Source organism: Lithobates pipiens, unplaced genomic scaffold (genome assembly GCF_037356315.1).
Source record: "Lithobates pipiens isolate NorthernLeopardFrog02 unplaced genomic scaffold, aLitPip1_a1.2 Scaffold_19, whole genome shotgun sequence".
Lineage (NCBI taxonomy): Eukaryota > Metazoa > Chordata > Amphibia > Anura > Ranidae > Lithobates > Lithobates pipiens.
This window is the reverse complement of record NW_027507764.1, coordinates 204894859-204918353: the sequence shown is the minus strand read 5'-3', so window position 1 is coordinate 204918353 and position 23495 is coordinate 204894859. Positions and strand designations below refer to the sequence as shown.

Below are 23495 nucleotides of genomic sequence, written 5' to 3'. Positions count from 1 at the left end.
TTCCTTTGACTAAGAAGTTTTCTATTATTTCCAAATTTTCCCGTCACTGTGGTTGAAAATGAACGTCAATTTGACCTACTTTTTTTTTTAAAGGTTATTAACCAATTAATCGAAACAATAAATCGGCCAAGTAATCGATTATGAAAATAATCTTTAGTTGCAGCCCTAATCCGATTTATTCAAATATATACCAGTATATAAATGTCAGCTTGAGTAGTTAAGCTTAGTAAAATACTTAGTAAAAACTAACTACAGGAAAATATGTGATAATGAGCCAAAATGCTCCACCTGCTGGTTATGAATAAAAACATAAAAATGTTATTTTGCACAATTTTTTATATATTGACATATATATATATATTTTATACATGTATATGAACAAGAAAAAACATGGTTACAATGGCATCTGAAAGTTGGTAAGATGTTGTTCTTGAAGTTGATAAAAGCAGAAAATGGACATTGAAGTTTGTTGTGTATGGGTCTGTATAGTTGCAGATCTATCAGGTTACCCATACTGACCAGTGTCCCCAGCCAAAAGTGCCTACAATGGACACATGAGCATCAAAACTGGACCACAGAGCAATGGAAAAAAAGGTGGCCTGGTCTGATGAAATCACATTTTCTTTTACATTGTGTGAGGTTATGGCTGATTGGCGTACATTTTTTACAAGTGATTTATTATTTTAATATTTATTAAAAACTGAAATATAATTTTTGACTGGATCAATCCATTAACTGTTGAGGACACTGATTCTCAGGTAGTGTAAAAAAAAAAAAAAAAAAAAAAAAGACTGGTAAAACCTCCAAAAAATGTCTAGGGTATGAGACAGCAAACACAGTGGACATGTAACTCTGGAGCTCCACTGCGGCCCTGGCACATTTTCCCTCCTGCACTTCTGATTCCTCTTTGTAGCATGGGAGGTGCCTGTTTCACCTGCCTGTAACACAGCCATTCCAGAGGTTAATATTGGCAAGGAGACACTTGTAGCTACACTGTAATTGGACCCACTGTATAAGAACAACAATATGCTGAAGAGATTTCTGACTCAGTCAGCCTCTTCGGCACTTCCCCATCCAGCCTCTCCCTATGTGATCTTCTTGAAATATGTAGAGGAATTGTCATCAGATGATTCCATACCTGCACCATTACCAACTACTCCTCCTTCACCATACCTGATGGCGTCCATGCTGGATAAAAATCTACAACTGCTTCTTTAGCATAACTTGCAGTCTTCATGAAAAACTAACCTTGAAAAGAACTAGGCTTATCCTGCAAACCTTAACCCCATAGTCTTATTCAATTCTAAATTATAAGATCTTTACAAGAACCTTGGCCAATAGACTGACATTCATTTTTACCATCCCTCGTTGATAAAAATCAGGGAGGTTAGTTTAGTGAGCAAAACTTGCACCTTTGCTCTGTTATTAGGGATTTATGCTTAAAAGACAGGCTCAGCTGGCCATAAATAATTCACATCTTACAATACCTGAAATTTAAAAGTCATTCCTGAAAGCCATACAAGCAATGTACTCTCACCCTGAAAGCTCAGGTCAATTTACACAGGAAATGTCTAATCGTTTTTCCCTGCTCACTGGTACCCACCAAGGTTGTCCATTATCACTATTATTATTTATTTTATTTATTTCTCAAACCCCCGGTAGAGGCCATTAAAACAAATGTCAACATTCAATGCATTTCACGCCAATATAAGGAATATAAATTCTTTTTGTTTGAAGATGACATCCCAATAGAGCTTCCAAGCCCTCATCTGACCCTCCCTGGCCTACATGTTGAAGAACCTAAAATTATATTAGCCTATAAAATCCATTCTACCAAGACAGAGGTCCTGCTATTACAGAGATCTCCAAACTTTTGAAACAAAGGGCCAGTTTACTGTCCTTCAAACCTTAGGGGGGGGGGGGGGGGGCTGTGGCCAATGGGAGTGGCAAGTGCCCTGGCATCAGTGGGAGTAAACAATTCCATAGGCTTGGTGGTCAATGGGAACCAAAACATTGCACCATTGGTATCAGTTGTGAGAATTAGTTCCTCATCTCTGGTGTCAGTGGGAGGAATAGTGCCCCAAGGGCCGGTTAAATGAAAGCAAAGGGACATTCGGCCTGCAGTTTAAAGACCCCTGTATTATTACATATCTCCCATCCTAATTGATTAGGCTTAAAACAAAAGACAAATAACTACTCACCATACCCCTACCTATCAAATTCTGTATAAAGCTTACTTCCCCCTGCTTTTTCAAGAGATTCAAAAATTGCTCAAGGATTCTTACAATAATTCCACAATCACAAAAAAGATTCTTCCAAGAATCTTCTATTTCCTTGAGGCCCTACCTGATCTGGGAGAATGCTTCTAAATCCTGAAGAATTCATACATATATTGTCATGTTCTGGTAAAAATTACAATAGAAAAGACATGTCCAAGAAATAGAACTGACCATACCAAACACACGTATTTTGGACCTGACTTTGTCTTCTGACATGTATGCTTCAAGTATGAGATTAAGTAAAACATACAAAAAAGCTTTTCTGACATACTAAACACAATAAGCACATTTCCTAAAATAATATAAACTATTTTATAAATGTTCAAATAAATGTGCTTTCAAACTGTGTATAAACTTCCAGATTATAGACTGGATAGGGAAAATAGCAAACAGATAGCCGGGGCAGGTATACAAATGCACAGCAGTCAAAACAAAAACATGAAGGGAGAAAACAAGAAAGGGCTAACAAGCAGCCACGAAGATGTATTCTGCCTGCTTTAACTGGCAAATGAAATGGATACCAGGCCTGGAGGGGCATGCCTCCCTGATGCCTTATCACTTCAATAGGAAAAAAGACATTTAATCTCCATAGGTGAATTATTCATTTTCAGATGCTCAGCGCTATGAGCTGCATGTGTTATTCATAGAGACCGATATCTCTTCTTTGATGACTGCAGGCCAGCCTTAAATCTGGACATTAACTAGACAGAAATTACCTATCCACTTGTTACTATGGATTCTAGGACATTCAATAAAGAAAATCCACCATCTACCTGAACATTACTTTGGCTAAACAGGAATAACAAGCATAAACATATAAAAATAAAAAAAAATACTATACTTTCCAATACAAGCTTGTAAACCTTTATACAAATATTTTCAGAAATTTTGAAAACAATAACATTCACTAATATATATATATATATATATATATATATATATATATATATATATATATATATATATATACACACACACATACATACATACACACACACACACACACACTTTATTGCCAAAAGTAATGGGACACCTGCCTTTACACTCACATCATAAACTTTAATGGCATCCCAGTCTTAGTCTGTAGGGTTCAATATTGAGTTGGCTCATCCTTTGCAGCTATAACAGCTTCAACTCTTCTGGGAAGGCTGCCCCCAAGGTTCAGGAGTGTGTCTATGGAAATGTTTGTCCATTCTTCCAGAAGCACATTTGTGAGGTCAGGCACCGATGTTTCTATAGAGTGGGTATAGAAAAGAATCACCCCAATTTAAAAGGGGTTGTAAACCCTTATTGTTTTTCACCTTAATGCATTCTATGCATTAAGGTGAAAAACTTTCTGTAGTGCTGCAGCCCCCCAGCTCCTCCGTTTTACTTACCTGACATGGATCTTTCTCTGGCTGGGAACGAACACACCATCGGTAACTGGTGTCTCATGTCCCGATTGGATAGATTGATAGCAGCACAGCCATTGGCTCCCACTGTTGTCAATCAAATCCAATGACGTGGTGCCGAGTCCTGCATTCTGTGTGAATGGACACAGATGCGGGACTCAGGAGTGCACATGCACGGGTGTCTGCCAAGGAGAGCACTTCTCCAACGTGGACATTTGATGTGGGGAGAAGCCCACCGGGGGACCCCAGAAGAGAAGGTTTGGGCCACTCTGTGCAACACAAACTGCACAGTGGAGGTAAGTATGACATGTTTGTTATTTAAAAAAAAACAAAAAAAAAAAAAAAACAAGGGTTTACAACCCCTTTAAAATAATCACATTTTGTTGCTTTGCAGCCTTAAATGAAGAGACACAGTGTTTGCTTTATCCAGCTGTATTTAGTCAGTGCACCTTACAACATCCAAGTGAAAGATAGATCACCAACATGTCAGAAAAAAACAAAACAAAACAAACCCCGAATCACTGAGTTCAAAAAAAGAATCACCCCCCCCTCCTAAACATGACCTGGCATTATCAATGCCTAGAATCATAGTGAGGTCTATTATTCAGAAGTAGAAGGTACTTTGTACAACACAGACCCTCCCTGGATCAGGATGTTTCTCCAAACTGGATGAGAGAGCCAGGAGGAAACTGGTCAAAGAGGCTACCCAGAGGCCTAACTGAACTTGAGCAGTTCTGTAAAGGGGTGGGCAAATATTGCAACGTCTATATATGAAAAGTTAGTAGAGACATATCCCAACAGACTAAAGGCTGTAATTAAAGAAAAAGGTGGTTCATTAAAATACTGACACAAGGGGGTGATCCTTTTTCCAACTCAGTGATCTGTTTTTGATTTTTTTTTTTTTTTTACATGTTGATGTTCTATTTTTAACTTGGATGTTATAAGTTGCACTGAGTATATACAACTGGATAAAACAAACTGCGTGTCTTCATTTCAGGCTGCAAAGCAACAAAATGGGATTATATATATTTTTTTTTTTTTTATATACCCACTGTGTATATATCTAAAACACTCCATCCACATTTTAAATGACTGTCAAAAGCAGAGTAGAGAAAATGTACATCTTTTAGTAAAAGAAAAACTGTCATGTGTTTAAGGCCCAGACATGTGAGCAATGCTGAGCAACAGGTCACGTCGCCTGTAGTTAGGGATCACTATTCAGCAGATATATCAGCTAGCCAGTCACATTTGCCAGATACCACATTATCACTGGTCACAATAACCAGGCACAAAATTACAGTAAGTTTTCCACAACAAAAAAATAAATATTTTTTAATTTCAATCACAGCAAACACTGGGATATGAATACTTATTAATGTGGTATAGAAAGATGCATTTTTTGAAAAAAAAAGCATATGCCATAATTAAAGTATTAGATAAAATTACCTTCAACTGTCCAATACTCTTAAAGCGATACACCTCATCTTCCCAGAGTTTCATATTTTTACCGAGTATTTTCTGACATTTCCTAATAATAATCAAATTAAAAACTTTATTAAAATAACAAAATTATCAAGGCTTTTAGTAACGGAGTACCGAATGCAACAGTGCAAAGTTATTCCTGCAAACAATTGGGGGTGTATTTATAACAATTTGCAGCGCTATTTTTCCTGTGGAACTGCATGTACATCTGTGCTCTGTGGATGGGGGCAAAAACAAAAGTTATTAGGCTATTGTCTCTTCAGGTTAAATGCTCTTCATACAGTGAATCAGGAAAATATTGTAATATGGCCGCAAGATCACAACAGTAAAAATGTTACAATAATCATCAACTCCTGGCTATAATGCAGTATTTCCCTCATTCACTGTATTATGTAGGCTGAATAGAATTTTTCATGGAGAATAAACAACCTAAGATTCCTTTCACACTGGAGGCGTTTTTCAGGCAATTTAGCCAAGTAAAAAAAAAGCTCTGCAAGCAGCTTCTTTGAGGCGCTTTAGGAGTGGTGTACACACACTCCTAAAGCGCCACTGCCCATTGAAACCAATGGGCAGTGGTATTTTGCGGGTGTTTTCAACCCTTTTTTCACACGCTAGTGGGGATTAAAAGCACCCCGCTAATGCCCAAAAAGTGCCACAAAAATTATGGCCAAGGCGCTGGCAGTGTGAAAGTGCTCCATCATAAATCTTTACCCCCACAGAACAAATGTACAAGAACCTTCACAGGATGAATAGCTCTGCATTTTTTTTTTATAAATATACGGCATGGTTTACAACTGATTGGCTACGCTAAGCTGCAATGAAATTGTGATAGGCCGACATAAGCACAGGATGTTCGTTAGTACTGTTAGTAAGGATTTACTGACAACAGAACTATACTAACAAATAAATATGTGCAGCACTTATCACCTTCAATTCATCATCAATTCCTATACAGACACTATCTTAGAATAATAATATTCAAAACAAATATTCAAATAGTGAATGAATTAAGGTAAAAAAAATGTTTAGGCTTTGGAACCACTTTAACTGGCATGGTATGGTTGTATTTGCTGATTAACACATTTGGAAAAGCATAGTATTTTTGGTACTGGCCTTTAAAAAAAAGGCTCTTCCTACACATTGGGATAAATGTTCACTTTGAAGTGACCTTTACATGGAGCATCTCATTCTCTGCCCATAGAGTACAAGATCCTTAAACTGTGCTAATGATGGGATAGGTAGCCTCCTGCTGAGGACAGCATAGCCTGCAGTCAGGCAATTTACTTTTCTTAAGTGGACTGCACAGTCTAACAATTTAAACCTGACTTCAGAGTATCTGATTACATCTTTTATCAATAAGGACAAAGTTATGTTTAAGGTATAACAGCGAGAAGGAAAGCTTGCTCAAGCTCATGTTTCCAAAATGCTTAAAACTTGCTCCTAATTTACCAATCTCTATTCCTTCAGACCATAGCAAGTATAACAGAAGACATGGAATTCCATCTGTAAAACAAAGAACTAATACCATCTTTTACTATACCCCTTGTGGCTACGTCAATTTGTGTCTGGACAGCCAGACGGATATCAGAAGTGTGTTGGGAGAAGCACCGCTCATTAGTACATCTTATATACGCTGAAGATGAGATTATTAGGTCTGAATGAGTATTATTGTTAGATGTCAGCAGTGCTGTCATGGCCACAAAGGCACCATTACCCAAAGATATACACAACTCACTTTCTCTTAATAATCTAAAAAACAAAAAAAAACTGCAGAACACAACTGGCAAGAGGCTTCGTAGCCTAAAAGGACTAACACCACAGGATAACAGGCTGCACAGTAAATTAAAACACTAGGTAAAATATTCAGCTATTGTATAGGTATGGATTGTCACAGTGTGTTAAATATATGTAGAAAGTCATTTAAAAAAAAAAAAAAAAACAATTGCTAGAAGGTAAACTATTACTGCAGAAGAGACAGTCACCCCTACCAAAACAGATTCCGCCTTGCCTGTTAGCAGCACAAATTCAGTCAGCATCTTTGGTTCTTTTCCAAAGTACCATTTATTGGATCCCATTGACAGGATGACAAAATTCAGACTATTTGCAAAATAATAAACAAAAGCCTCCAAAGCCCCACTGTTGTGTCATGTATCGAGCGTATAGGTCCTCCACCCATACTGTAAAGAAAAGGCGGCTGGACGGCCACACTCCTATGCAATTTCTTTATTCAAGTGCCGCATACAAATATGAACTACAGGTATCAGCTTACATGTTTCACACCAAGGTCAGGTGCTTACTCATAGGGACCTTAAAAAATCCCCCAAAAGACCAGTTTTGCGGCACTTTTAAGGCACTGTGAAAAAAAATTAGATAAATAAATGCGGCGCTACCTAAAAAATGTATGAATAAATAAATAAATATTAAATAAATATTAATATAATATGTGTACCGCTGTATACCGCTGTGTATGTACAGTTATTTTTCTCCCAATTTCTGATACAACCGAATAATGTGGGGGTGGCAAAGCATTTTCATAATCTGCACCTCACGGAATATTTTTTTCAGATTTTCCCCATCTAGCTTGGTCTTGTCAATGATTTTTATGGCAACCTGGCTTGTTCTGGTCGCAAGAAATGAGATAGGCCACCAGTACATCAGGTGTGATTTATGCAGCTTGGCAACTCTTACTGTCCTCCATTTATGATTCCACCCCCACATTATTCGGTTGTATCAGAAATTGGGAGAAAAATAACTGTACATACACAGCGGTATACAGCGGTACACATACAGCGGTAGAATACTGAGGCTGGGTGGATAAGGATTCAGCAACATTTGATTACATACAGCGCTCTTTTGCCATTCATTGGAGGTGAGAGGCTGGGGGAAATAGGTGGTGCACATAATAGGCACTGAAGTTTGCAGTGGATTGTCACCTTTGGAAATCACTTCAACTCTTTTGCATGGACTTTGTTTAATCAATAATTTATGCATGGTTTTTTGGACAATCACTTTTTAATATTGCATTTTTTGCACATTGTCACTGGATTGGTATATATTTTCTCTATATATTTTTTCACTTTGTACTTTATATATTTTTTCCTGTAAGTATTTGGATCATGTATGCAGGGTTATAACTATAATTTATTGCATAGTAGATGCATCATATTTATTCTTTACTGTGTCACAATTTACCACTGTAGTGGGACAGAATCTTATTTGCACTTTAGCTTTATTTGGATATTGCACTTTATTTATTTATTTATTCATACATTTTTTAGGTAGCGCCGCATTTATTTATCTAATTTTTTTTCACTAGCTTTTGGTGTTGAGATCACCTTTTTCGTGCTGGCTGCTTCCTTTGCATTTATTTTAATATTTTTAGTCATTTAGTTATTAGGTAGGTGGAGCGCATTAGTATTTCTCATTACACTTTAACCACTTTCAGACCGGACCATTTTGCTGGTAAATGACCAGAGGTCTTTTTACACTTTGGCACTGCGCTGCTTTAACTGGTAATTGCGCGGTCATGCAATGTTGTACCCAAACAAAATTTGCGTCCTTTTCTTCCCACAAATAGAGCTTTCTTTTGATGGTATTTGATTGCCTCTGCGATTTTTATTTTTTGCGATATAAACGTAAAAAGACCGCAAATTTTGAAAAAAAATGATATTTTCTACTTTTTGTTATTAGAAAAATCCAATAAACTCAATTTTAGTCATACATTTAGGCCAAAATGTATTCAGCCACATGTCTTTGGTAAAAAAAAAGTCAATAATTGTATATTTATTGGTTTGCGCAAAAGTTGTCACATCTACAAACTAAGGTACGTTTTCTGGAATTTACGCAGCTTTTAGTTTACGACTGCCTATCTCATTTCTTGAGGTGCTAAAATGGCAGGGCAGTACAAAACCCCCCCAAATGACCCCATTTTGGAAAGTAGACCCCCTAAGGAAATTGATAAGAGGCATGTTGAGCCCATTGAATATTTTATTTTTTTGCCTCAAGCGATTGAATAATGACAAAAAAAAAAATTTTTTTTTTTTTTTACACAAAGTTGTCACTAAATGATATATTGCTCACACATGCTATGGGCGTATGTGAAATGACACCCCAAAATAAATTCTGCTGCTTCTCCTGAGTATGGGGATACCACATATGTGGGACTTTTTGGGAGCCTAGCCGCGTACGGGGCCCCGAAAACCAAGCACCGCCTTCAGGCTTTCTAAGGGCGTAAATTTTTGAGTTCACTTCTCACTACCTATTACAGTTTTGAAGGCCATAAAATGCCAAGATGGCACAAAACCCCCACAAATGACCCCATTTTAGAAAGTAGACACCCCAAGCTATTTGCTGAGAGGCATGTTGAGTTCATGGAATATTTTATATTTTGCCACAAGTTGCGGGAAAATTACAAACTTTTTTTTTTTTTTTTTTTTTTTAACAAAGTTGTCACTAAATGATATATTGCTCATGCATGCCATGGGCATATGTGAAATGACACCCCAAAATAAATTCTGCTGCTTCTCCTGAGTACGGGGATACCACATATGTGGGACTTTTTGGGAGCCTAGCCGCGTACGGGGCCCCGAAAACCAAGCACCGCCTTCAGGCTTTCTAAGGGCGTAATTTTTTGATTTCACTCCTCACTACCTATTACAGTTTTGAAGGCCATAAAATGCCAAGATGGCACAAAACCCCCACAAATGACCCCATTTTAGAAAGTAGACACCCCAAGCTATTTGCTGAGAGGCATGTTGAGTCCATGGAATATTTTATATTTTGCCACAAGTTGCGGGAAAATTACAAACTTTTTTTTTTTTTTTTTTTTTTTCACAAAGTTGTCACTAAATGATATATTGCTCACGCATGCCATGGGCATATGTGAAATGACACCCCAAAATAAATTCTGCTGCTTCTCCTGAGTATGGGGATACCACATATGTGGGACTTTTTGGGAGCCTAGCCGCGTACGGGGCCCCGAAAACCAAGCACCGCCTTCAGGCTTTCTAAGGGCGTTACAGTTTTGAAGGCCATAAAATGCCAAGATGGCACAAACCCCCCCCAAATGACCCCATTTTGGAAAGTAGACACCCCTAAATTTAGGGGTACACTAGTGAGACTAGGTAATAAATGGCGGGTGCCCTGAAACTATAAAAAAATAACTAACCAACCAGCGTCACCTGTAACAGTTATATGGTGATCACTGGTGAAAGGGTTAACTAGGGGGCAATCAGGGGGCTTTATGCGGTAGTATATGGGGGTCCCTGGCGCTATAAAAAGCTGCAGCGAACCTAAATACCTACCTGCCTAACTAGCGTCACCTGTGACACTAATACAGCGATCAGAAAAACGATCGCTTATTAGGCTGGGTTCACACTGGAGCGATGCGGGAACGCCACGAATGCGCGGCGGGTTCCCGCATCGCATGCCTCCCGGCGGCAGTTCACACTGCCCTATGCGAACTGCTGGGAGTGTCAGTGAAATGTTACTGACACCCCCAGATCAGTTCGCATATCGCAGTGCGATCTGCAAACTCGGATCGCATGGTGTGAACACCCATGCGATCCGATTCTGCTGCGGGCCAAAAAAAGGGTCCCGTGCGAATTTGCGGCGGGTGCGGCGAATGGCTGAACTCGAATCGCACAGAGATCGGATGTGATTTGCACTGCAGTGCGGTGCGAATCACATCCGTTCTCATAAACCGCTGCAATGTGAACCCAGCCTTAGTGACACTGGCGACGGGGGGTGATCACGGGGTTAAACCTTTATTGGGGGGGTTAGGGGGGTACCTTAGAACTAAAGGGGGCTAACCCTAACTGCCCTAACAGTTATTAGTCACAAATGACACCCGCCGGGTGATCAGGGGGTTAAACCTTTATTAGGTAATAAATGGCGGGTGCCCTGAAACTATAAAAAAATAACTAACCAACCAGCGTCACCTGTAACAGTTATATGGTGATCACTGGTGAAAGGGTTAACTAGGGGGCAATCAGGGGGCTTTATGCGGTAGTATATGGGGGTCCCTGGCGCTATAAAAAGCTGCGGCGAACCTAAATACCTACCTGCCTAACTAGCGTCACCTGTGACACTAATACGGCGATCAGAAAAATGATCGCTTATTAGGCTGGGTTCACACTGGAGCGATGCGGAAACGCCGCGAATCCGCGGCGGGTTCCCGCATCGCATGCCTCCCGGCGGCAGTTCACACTGCCCTATGCGAACTGCTGGGAGTGTCAGTGAAATGTTACTGACACCCCCAGATCAGTTCGCATATCGCAGTGCGATCTGCAAACTCGGATCGCATGGTGTGAACACCCATGCGATCCGATTCTGCTGCGGGCCAAAAAAAGGGTCCCGTGCGAATTTGCGGCGGGTGCGGCGGGTGCGGCGAATGGCTGAACTCGAATCGCACAGAGATCGGATGTGATTTGCACTGCAGTGCGGTGCGAATCACATTCGTTCTCATAAACCGCTGCAATGTGAACCCAGCCTTAGTGACACTGGCGACGGGGGGTGATCACGGGGTTAAACCTTTATTGGGGGGGTTAGGGGGGTACATTAGAACTAAAGGGGGCTAACTCTAACTGCCCTAACAGTTATTACAGTCACAAATGACACCAATGCAAAAAAAAAAAAAAAAAAAAAAAAAATGACATTGGTGTCACTGTGACTGGGGGGCAGGGGTAATTGGGGGGGTGATCGGGGGGTAAAGGGGGGGTGTGAGTGTGCCTGGCATGTTCTACTGTGTGTGTGAGTGTTGGTGCAACTTACTGATCCGCTCTCCTCCGTGTCGGAACGGAAAATACCGACACGGAGGAGAGAATACATCACTTCCTCTCCTGTGTTTACATTACAGGAGAGGAAGTGATGTCACCGGGGATTTCTATTCGTCGGGAGCGATCGCGAGGGGGTGGCCATGAATGAATGGCCGTCCCCTCGTCCGGGATCGCTCCCGTAGGAATTCCGACCGCCGCAGGCACCGGGCGGGGGCCCGATCGGGCCCCCGACCCGCGGGAGGCAAGGGACGTACATGTATGTCCTTATGCCTGCCCGTGCCATTGTACCGACGTACATCGGCGTGCGGCGGTCGGCAACTGGTTAAGGCACTGTGGAAACGCTCAATGGACAGGGGCATTTTTGGAGCGCTATTTACAGAAGTGCAAACATGCCCTAAAGATGCTGCTTGCAGGACTTTTTCTATTGTCCCGCAAGAGCCCGAGTGTCAAAGCACACATTCAAATGAATGGGAGGCAGTTTTTAGGCACTTTTGCAGCATTATTTTTAGCGCAAAAATGCCTGAAAACTGCTTTAGTGTGAAATGGGTCTTATAAAACTGCAAAAAACTAATTTTTCTTCATACATTTTGACCAAAATTTGATAAAGTGTCTACAAGCTATGGTGCCAATTATTGAAAATTGATCGCACCTGATGTACTGATGGCCATCTAATTTCTTGAGGCCCCAACATGCTAGGACAATATAAATACCCCCCCCAAATGACCCCTTTTTGGAAAGTAGACCATCCAAGGTATTTAGTAAGAGGCATGACACGTTTTTTTAGAGGTCTTGGATTCTTTGGAAATGAAGAAAATAAATATATATTTTTTTCTTCACAAAATTGTCATATTAACAAGTTATTTCAAGTTATGCTTGCAACTACACCCCAAAACACATTCTGCTACTCCTCCTGAGTATAGTTATACCAAGTGTGAGACTTCACAGCCTAGCCACATAGAGAAGCCCAACATCCAAGTACCTTCAGGCATTATCCACTTTAAGACCAGGCCGTCTACCCACACTGTTTACAAGTAAAAATCTGTATTTAGAAAATTATTTAGAACCCCCAAACATCATATATTTTTGTAGCAGAGTACCTAGAGAATATAATAGTGTTTTTCAAATTTTTGCGTCACACTGTATTTGTGCAGCAGTTTTTCAAACACAATTTTACACACTACAGCATGAATACAATTTACTGAATTTCAATGCACACGAAGACAATATAATACCCAAATCTTTGGTAAAACATAAAACATGGTGCTGCGCTGGGTAATTAGATACCAAACATGTCACGCTTCAAAATTGCGCAGGCTTGTGAGATAGCGTTAAAACTTTGGCATTTGAAAATCTCCATAGATTAAGCTTTATAAGCTTTTATTGGTTACCAGTTTAAAGTTACACAGGGGGTCTGGTGCTAGAATTATTGCTCTTGCTCTGACATTCTCGCCGATACCTTACATGTGCTGCAATTGTCGTTTACATACAGGACCTAAGTGTACATTTGCACCTATGCACAGGGGGATGGGACACTTTATATATTTTTTTGTATTTATTGGTGGGATGCTGGTACATTGACAGATGTTTTTGTGCAGTTGTACAGATGTTGATCGTTCCCCAGTGGATACTGACAGATGTTGATGCTGCAATGAAACACTACTGCAGATGTTGATGGGACACTGTGACAGATGTTTTGAGCACTGGTACAGATGTTCATGTAGCAGGGACAAGGACAGTGGTGCTTGTTGAAGTGTGTGGGGATGGCTGCAGTCTGTGTGATCTGTGACAGCTCTCTGTGTAAAATCATCCCTCACACAAAGAGCTGTCAGCACAGGCTGCAGCATCCCCTGCTTCCCCCTTCTACACTGAGCTATTACTGAGCTCAGCAGGGAGAGCCGACACAGACACGTGTCTCGGTTTACAGTGTAAAGGCTGTGATTAGACACAGCCATCACGTGATCAGGAGGGCCACTTAGAGCCCATATCCCGATCTGTAATGGGCTGTATCCAAAAATAACAGCCATCACAGGATCATGTGGCAGCATGCGGGCACCCATTCTGAGCGACGGGAACATCCATTTAGAACGAGGAAGCTCCCACCCAGCTGTTTATGTACAGTGGCTGGGTGGGAAGTGGTTAATCAACATTCATTAATTTTTTCACCAACACTTTTGAAAAAAAAAAAAAAATCTGTTATAAAATGTAGTAAATAAGTAATTTTTCTCCTTCACTGATGTGTGCTGATGAGGCTGCACTGATGGGCACTGATGAGGACGCACTAATATGCAGCACTGATAGATGGCACTGACAGGCATTACTGATGAGCACTGATTGGCTTACCAGCTCTCCTCATGCACTGTCAACACGAGGAGAGGAATGGCGATAACCGGCATTTTCTATTTACACTTTGATCAGCTGTGATTGGACACAGTTGATCACATGGTAAAGCACCTACATCATGGGCTCTTTACTGTCATTTGTGATGCGCTGGAGAAAATGGGAGGACACCATATGAAGTCCTCCCTGAACAAGGGAGCTCCTGTCTGTTTTCTTATAAGACAAACTGTGTACCATATAGTATTTTAAGAAAACAAGACAGGAATGAGTACATTCTTACATCAACCTTCCACCACCAAAAATGGATAAGTATTATAACCAAAATATCAACTACTGAGAATTGGGCGGAATTGCTGATATAACACACAGGCCGAAATCCTAGTAAATATATTTGAAGAGAAGGGATATAGTAAGTGTATGCCGAATAAAATAAAAAAGATATTGTATTGATATTTCATGAAACGCCAAAAAAATGTACGGTATGAAATAAAAAAAGGTGGATAAAATTAATATGGAGCAATTGGTAGCTGATATTTGCAAATGTAAAAAAGCAGAGGGAAATGATCTAGCATTCCATACTAGATTTAACAGACAGTATAAGGACATTGAAATAATTGTTACTAGACATTGGCCAGGGGGCGTGACTTGACGGCGCTCAACGAATTGCCGCCTAGAACGAGTGCTCCGCCGGCCAGGGGGAACTACGGAGTGACATAGCCTCACATCCACTTCTTAACCACGGCCATCCACTTTTCACACAGCACTGGATACTCAAAGAGCGATGTCAGGCAAGCGGAAAGGTGAATACCGGCCGAAAAAGCTCACGGCCTTCTTCCTGAAGCCAGCACCACAGGTCAGTGGAAATCAAAATGGCACCGGCATGGACGCCACAAATAACTCATACACATACCTCCCAGACGCCATCCCTGATGATACTGATGACATCTAGCCTCTGCCATCTGGCTGTGTCTGTACCAAGAGATGTGCTTAAGAGAGTGCACTTTTTCCATGCTAAGGAAAGCAACAACCAGACACAAACCTGCTCTCCCAGCTCCATTCGAAGGGATTCCCTTACCTCTTTAAATACACACTCCAACTGCAGCGACACCTGAACCTGGTGATGAAACCCATGAATAACCACAAGATTCCATACAAATGGAGATACCCTGTGACCATACTAGTCACCGGGAATAGAAATTCTCATACTATTTCCATCCTAACCGGAAGAATGAAACTACTCCTCGAATGGGGAATCATAGTAGATCCTCCACAAAGCAACAACCCATTCTCAGCGACGAAACATCCCCTACAGCAAAAGGAAAGGTACTCTGACAAACAACAAAGCAAGCCAGGCTAACATTAATGCCCAAAGGGCTTCCACGTTTGCTAAGAATGTTCTCTCTGGCCTCAGGCTCACACAACCTGTTACACCTGACTGTTTACCCCCTCACAAAGAATTTGCTGCTTCAGCCTATTTCTCCGTTGATTTCCACACTACGTTACAAATCATTGCCCAGAAACCTGTTCTTTAGTTTTTTTTTTTTACCTTTATTTTTACTTGTTATACAGTTTTTCTTCTAGACACATCTCAGCTGTGACGACCAAAACCACGGAAGAGCAAAGCCAATGTACCTCATCTCAAGACAACATCCTTTCACAACTGGACTTCCTACAGATCAAACTGTGAGTGACTAAACCCCACACACACACCACCAAACACAGTGAATATGCCACTCAATTTACTGTCTATCAATGCACACGGCCTCAATCATCCCGCGAAACGTCATTCTCTCTGGAAGACTGCCCAAGAACACAAAAGCAATATTCTACAGTACGTGTTCAGGAGACACATTTCTCTTCCGCAAACCCCACCCAAATATTCAAACAAGAGCTTCCTGCACATTTTCCAAGCCTCATTCTCTTCTCCACTCGGTACTAGACCCTAACGGCTGGTATGCAATACTACTCTACACCATCAACATAAAGTACACCTTACTAAATATATGCCCCTAACACCTACCTAATGCAGTTCTTAAACAAAGTCATGCACACACTCAAGCCTATTCAACAAGGTCACCTCATTGTGTGTGGTGACTTCAACCTGATACCCGATACACACCTGGATTCCACATCAACAGCCAAAAGGAAGGAATCCCCCCCTACAAAAAAATTTCTTTACACAAGAACTCTATGATGTCTGGAGATGTCACCATGGCTCTGAAAGGGACTATACGTATTTCTCACCTGCGCATAATTCCTATAGACCTCTTTCTGGTTGACAAATGGCTCTTAAAAAAAAACCCAATCATCTGATATACACACCATGACTTGGTCGGACCACACACCTATCAGCATTTCCATTGCAGATGCATCATTAAGTCCCCCAACATTCATATGGCGAGTAAATAACTATCTTCTGCAACAACCATCTCACACCTCAGACATTACAAATCACAGACAGACTTTTTCTCTCAACATGGGATCTGTGTCAGATCACTCCACGGTGTGGAACACGCACAAGACGTATATCAGAGGGATTCTGATACAGTTGGGTGCAGGCAAAAAGAGGGAGAGGACAGCGTATTGATTCACTTATGTCCCAGATCACAGATCTGGAAAAACAAAACTAAACCCCAAGATACCCACTCATTAAAGATCTTAAATCTTAGACAGGAACTACAGTTACTTCTCTTAGACTCATTCGACAAAATACAATGTAAAATAAAAGCAGTGTCATACGCTGCATCCAACAAAGCAGGAAAAACATTAGCACGCCATATTAAGGGTAGCTGCACTAAGAGTAAAATAGCCTACCTTTATCACCCCCACACTAAAGAAAAAGTAATAGACCCTCAACACATAGCAGACACATTCAGTGCATACTACAGTGATATATACAATCTCAGTCAAGACAAATCTACTCATCAACCTTCCCTAGATGATATTAATGCCTTTCTCAACCATGTTAAACTTCCCAAGATAACTAATGAACAGAAAAAATACTTAAACACACCCTTCACAACCTAAGAAATACAATCTAGTATAGCACAATTACCTACAGGCAAATCTCCTGGCCCTGACGGCTTAACAGGAGAATACTACAAGTAGGGCTGAAACAACTAATCGATTAATCGACAACGAATCGATTATAAAATTAATCGACTTCTATTTTCATAATCGATTCATCGGCCAGTAACATAATGGGGTTAAAAAAAAAACAACTAAAATGAGCCCTTTAGTACAAAAATATAATCACTACTGTAAATAGTACTTTCACTGTTCTACAGTAAAAAAAATGAACTCCTTACAGCAGTGATTATCTGCTTTTTTGTACTATAAGGGGCTAATTTTAGTCTTTTTAACCCATTATGTTACTAAACATCTTAGGCCTGGTTCACATCTATATGTTTATTGGTTCTTTTTTTTTTTTTTCAGAAACACACTACAGTTCATTTACATGGTTTCCTATGGGACACCTTCATATCTGTGCTTTTTTCAGCTGCTGCATATTTGGAAAGGGTCGGGGACTTTTAACGCAAAACGGTGCTTTTTTTGGTTCAAAATACTTCAATGGAGAAGCTGCAGAAAAGAATGTAATGTGTTTTTGCAGCAATTTGTGTTTTTTAATCTGCCCCAAAAAAATGCAAAAAACGCAAATTGCAGTAAAATCACATGCACAAAAATCAAAACGCACAGCAAAAAGTACTGTAGAAACAGATCAAAAGCAAAAACTGTAAATGACACTAAGGGGCTGATTAACAAAGGGTTTGTGCCATGAGTTGCAGCGCATGCCGATGTGCAGTGGCCGTTTTCGTATTCACAAAGCATTTGCGCCTGCAACACAGCGCAATTCCCCATTTACTATTAGCATGCCGGCGCATGGGAGGCGGCGATCTGTGCGCCGCTATAGACATGGCTCATGCATTCTTCAACTAAGAATTAAAAGAAGCTGGAAGTGCCAATATTTTGGGGGTGATCTGAGGAAGTATAGTTATAACCTGGACATAGAGTGCTCCAAGTTGAGGTGCACGGAAAGGAAGTTACTAAACATTAGGCGGTACTCCATTTCAAAATTTGGAAGATTAAGCTGTTATATAAGGCTCTGGGAATGTTATAATATTACTCCTTAGGAGTTACCAGTCCAACTCTACAGATGACCCATATTAACACTGGTAATTAGCGACAAACATCATACACTGTTTAGCGTTCCTATTAATTGCACTGTTTGACCGACCCTCTTTTTTCATAACTGCAAAAATGTATATTAGACTAGTGTTTAAACAACAAATGAAGTAAAGATCGGCCGTGTTGCCTCCCACCCTCGGACACAGCTTGATCCCATATTATTACATTTCTATTCTAGTTTAAAACGTAACTTCTGTGTTTCATTGTAACCAAACAACCTTCAATGTATAACAGGAATTGTTATTGTCTACCTATTTTTCTGTAATTCTTTTTATGAAACGTAATACAAATTATTGAATAAAAAAAAAAAAATAGACATTGGCCAGTGCTGAAAAGAGTTAAAGTTTTCTTTTAAGATGCTACTTAACAAACCCAAATTTATGTATCAGGAAGTGCCCAACCTCAGAAACCAATTGGTCCAATATGTGATCAACCCTCCAGTTAAGAGGGTCACATTTTTAGACCAAAAAATGGTTCTTGAAATTCAAAAGATGTAAGGCATGTAAAGTCAGCCATGGGAAGGGTAGAAAGAAGACTAGCTTGAGATCTTACATCACCAAAAGAGAGTACAATATTCGGGAATTTATCCCCTGTAAGAATAGGGGAGCATATAGATCATATCAAAAAAGGTTTTAAAGGACATAAATTTGTCTAGACATTTTAGAGATGATCATGATAGAGATCCTAGAGGTATCACTTTCTTCGTCATAGATAAAAAGTCACTGGAGAGGAATTAATATCAAAAGAGAAATACCCAAGAATGAAACCTGATGGATCTATTTATTACAGATGCTAGTACCATGTGGCCTTAACATGGACATAGATCAGAGAGGATTACTCATTTAAGTGAAGATTCCCTTTAATTAAGGGTGGAATCATTTCTTCCTCTTTAACCACTAGTCGACCAACCGCCGTTATACTGCGGAGGTTGGCATGGGTGCGCAAATCGCCGTAGCTGTACGTTGCTTCTTTTAGACGTCACAGCTTACTCGTGCGCATGCTTTGTGTCCCCAGAGCCGATGCACGATGACCGCTGGGCACCAGCGATCGCTCATGACAGAGTGAGAACTGGGATCTTTGTGCATAAACACACAAATCCTGGTTCGCTCAGGGGTGAGGAGACAGATCAAGTATGAACACCGATCTCTCTCCTCCCCTAGTCAATCCCACCCCCCTACATTTAGAACACACCTAGGGTACACAGTTAACCCCTTGATCAACCCCTTCCCTGCCAGTGACATTTATATAGTAATCAATGGCTATTTTTAGCTCTGATCGCTGTATAAATGTCAATGGTCCCAAAAGTGTCAAAAGTGTCCAATCCGTTCGCCTTAATGTTGCAGTCCTGATAAAAATCGCAGATCGCCGCCATTACTAGTAAAAAAAAAATAATAAAAATGACATAAATCTATCCCCTATTTTGTAGACGCTATAACTTTTGCGCAAACCAATATAAGCTTATTGTGATTTTTTACCATAAATATGTAGAAGAGTACATATCGGCCTAAACTGAGGAAAACTTTTTTTTTTTTTTTTTTATTTGGGATGTTTATTATAGCAAAAACTACAAAATATAGATTTTTTGCAAAATTGTCACTTATTTTTTTGTTTATAGCGCAAAAACGAAACACCGCAGGAGGTGATCAAATACCACCAAAAGAAAGCTCTATTTGTGGAGAAAAAAAAAAGGACATAAAATGTTGTCTGGGTACAATGTGGCATGACCGCACAATTGTCAGTTAAAGCAATGCAGTGCCGTATCGCAAAAAATGGCCTGGTTTGAATGAGGTAAATCCTTCCGGGGCTGAAGTGGTTAAGGATTTTATATATGAAGTTTGTAGAGGTATTTTTTAACAATGGGACTACCTGGGACTCCCAGTTTTGCTCATAAGTTTAAATACCCTGGCAGAATTTATGATTTCTTGGCCATTTTTCAGAGAATATGAATAACACAAAAACATTTCTTTCACTCTTGGTTAGTGTTTAGCTGAAGTCATTTATTATCAATCAACTGTGTTTACTCTTTCTAAATCATAATTACAACAGAAACTACACAAATGACCCTGATCAAAAGTTTACATACCCCAGTTCTTAATAACATGCATTGCCCACTTTAACATCAATGACAGCTTGAAGTCTGTGGTATTTGTGGATGCGGCACTATATCTTCTCAGATGGTGAAGCTGCCCATTCCTCTTGGCAAAAAGCCTCCAAGTTCCTGATGTTCTTGGGCTGTCTTGCATGAACTGCAGGCTTGAGATCTCCCCAGAGTGGCTATGATATGGAGGTCAGGAGACTGAGATGGCCAATCCAGAACCGTCACTTTATTCTTCTGTAGCCAATGACAGGTCGACTTGGCCTTGTGTTTTGGATAGCCACACCACGTTTTCAGAGACTTCTGTATTTCACCTGAAGTTGTATGTGGGTTATTCTTTGCATCCCAAACTATTTTCCTGGCAGTTGTGGCTGAAACTTTAGTTGTCTACCTAAACGTGGTTTGGTTTCAACAGAACCCCTCATTTTCCACTTCTTGATTAGAGTTTGAACACTGCTGATTGACGTTCTCAATTCCTTGGATATCTTTTTATATCCCTCTCCTGTCTTATACAGTTCAACTACTTTTTCCCGCAGATCCGTTGACAATTCTTTTGCTTTCCCCATGACACAGAATCCAGAAACACCAGTGCAGCACTGGATGAGAGATGCAAGGGTCTGTCAGGAATCCAGAAACTCATTGACCTTTTATACATACACACACACACACACACACACAAATTACAAGCAAACAGATCACAGGTGAGGATGGTTACCTTTAATAGCCATCCAAGCTCCTTTGTGTCAACTTGTGTGCATGTTATCAGGCCAACATCACCAGGGTATGTAAACCTTTGATCAGGGTTCATTTGGCTAGTTTCTGTTGTGATTATGATTTAAGAGTAAACACAGTTGATTGAAAATACATGGCTTCAGCCAAACACTAACCGTGAGTGAAAGAGAAGTTTTTGTGTCATTCATATTCTCTGAAAAATGGCCAAGAAATCATACATTCTGCCAGGGTATGTAAACTTATGAGCACAACTGTATATTGTAAACTAGGCATCATTTCACCCCTCCCTCCCTTTCTCAATCCCACGTAATATAAAAAGCGTAAAAAAATGTTTTTGTTGTTTACCAATTTTTTTTTTTTGTTAACATTCTAGGTAGGTTCTGCTCCTGGCCACCTTTCTGGTTTAGGACCGAATGACACCTGTGCTCTGAACCCTCCTCCCAGCAGTGGCAGAATTACCAGGGTAACAGTAGTTGTCCTTGTGACTGGGCCCTGGTGTTCTGCCATCGTGGGGGGGCTCTGGGTCCCTCAACCACCAAAATCAGTTTTAGACAGGCTGTGCTAATTCCCACAGCACAGTGCCAGGGAGCAAGCTCTAGCATTAAGCTCCAGTTCTCTGGCTAACTGGGTGCACCAGTGTGGGCACTTGTGACATCTGCCCCACATCTCTTGTGGGGTGCCTCGTGTCCCACATGCAGCGATCACCCCCCCCCCCTGTGGCAGCCGGCATGTCTCCACGCTAACTGGCTGCATATTTCACAGACCTCGCTGAAGCAGGCTCCTCCTCCTTGTCTCTGATGGTCTCCTGTACGTACACAGACAGGAAGAGCCGGGGAGGAGTAGTATAGAACTGGAAGAGCCACGCTGGTGAGGTATGTGTTTTTATGTATTCAGAGGGGGACAATAGAACTGGGGGGGGGGATTAACAAAAACGCACCTGGGAGTAGTGATGAATGGGCAGTAAGAGGATACAGTACGTGCTGGGTGGTGCATTAGGAAAGCAGAGAACAAGGTGCTGGGGAGTCAGATTAAGTCCTGTCCCCTCCCAAAGCACCCCCCCAGTACATATCCTCTTAACCCCCCCAATCCAAGATGTGCCATCTGTCTCAGAGGGGGCAATTGCAGCATCTGGGACCCCTGGCACCCTGTAAGAGATGCGGGGCAAGTGCCCCGGGTGCCCACTCTGAAACATTGGGGGGAGGGGGTGTGGTGTTGCGCTGGGAAGGGGGATTTAGAGAATGTGCCCTGCAGAAGATTAGAGGAGTGGAGACGATTTGTTCCAGGATGGAAAGGACAGGGGCGTATGTACAGGGTTTAAAATTGCAGCGTATAGAGGAGGGGCAGTCGATGTGGCATATAAAGCAACCAATCCCCTCAATTTTCTTCCTGCAGCCTCTGAAAGACACATAGCTGATGTCAACACAGCCTAGTCAGTTAATGGAATGGAGCTCAGTCTGCTCTCCCTCAATGATTAGACTGCAACACTGTAGCTCAAACGTCTTTCTTTTATTATTATTTATAGTAATTTAACAAAGAATTGCAAAGTACATTACAGGTTTATAAAATGCATCCTGTGTTACAAAAAAACAAAAATACAAACGCCTACATATAAATAAAAGGTGTGTCTCCCTGAACCTTATCATAATTACCAAGTACAAGACTTTTTCCCCCCGGAGGAGGCAAGAGATAGCATATGGAGGAGAAAACACCCTACCCGTAAATGCAAAAACTCTGGCAGATCTCCACATCCCCCCCAAGAACAAATCCAGGGGAGTTACGCGACTTCTCCATTTGATCTCTGCTCCCCCCTTTCATATATTCCCTAACCCTATTCACTATTCCAAATTACAGTGAGACGATAAGAAAAAAAAAATGGCTCCACCCTCCTTACAGTAAAAGCTGGTTGTGCCATTGCTGGGCCATTGAGTCGGTCCAAAAAAGTAGATGCTGACCCTGTATAGAACCTAAAAAAAAAAAAAATGGTTCCACCCTCCTTACAGTAAAAGAAAAGCAGGGACAATATTGTGGTCTGACAGATAATAAATACCTGTGTGTGCTTGGCATGCACTCACTAAACATGAAAAATACATTTGATGTTAAACCTAAGTACTTTAACTCCAGATAGACTGCTTAATACACAATTACATTTGTATCTTCAAACTGTTATTAAAGGAAAACTATAACATATGTTCAAGTGAGTACACATTCTGAATTATTA

The 23495-nt window shown here is 40.7% G+C and overlaps 1 protein-coding gene across 1 annotated transcript in view; it reads right to left on the bottom strand.

Moving 5' to 3' along the window:
• Nucleotides 1-23495, bottom strand: part of VPS41 (VPS41 subunit of HOPS complex) — a 487204-nt gene that overhangs the window by 101050 nt on the left and 362659 nt on the right. The window contains exon 16 of the mRNA XM_077491629.1: nucleotides 5117-5198. Coding sequence (XP_077347755.1) covers nucleotides 5117-5198 — 82 coding nt within the window. The remainder of the gene's footprint in view (nucleotides 1-5116; nucleotides 5199-23495) is intronic.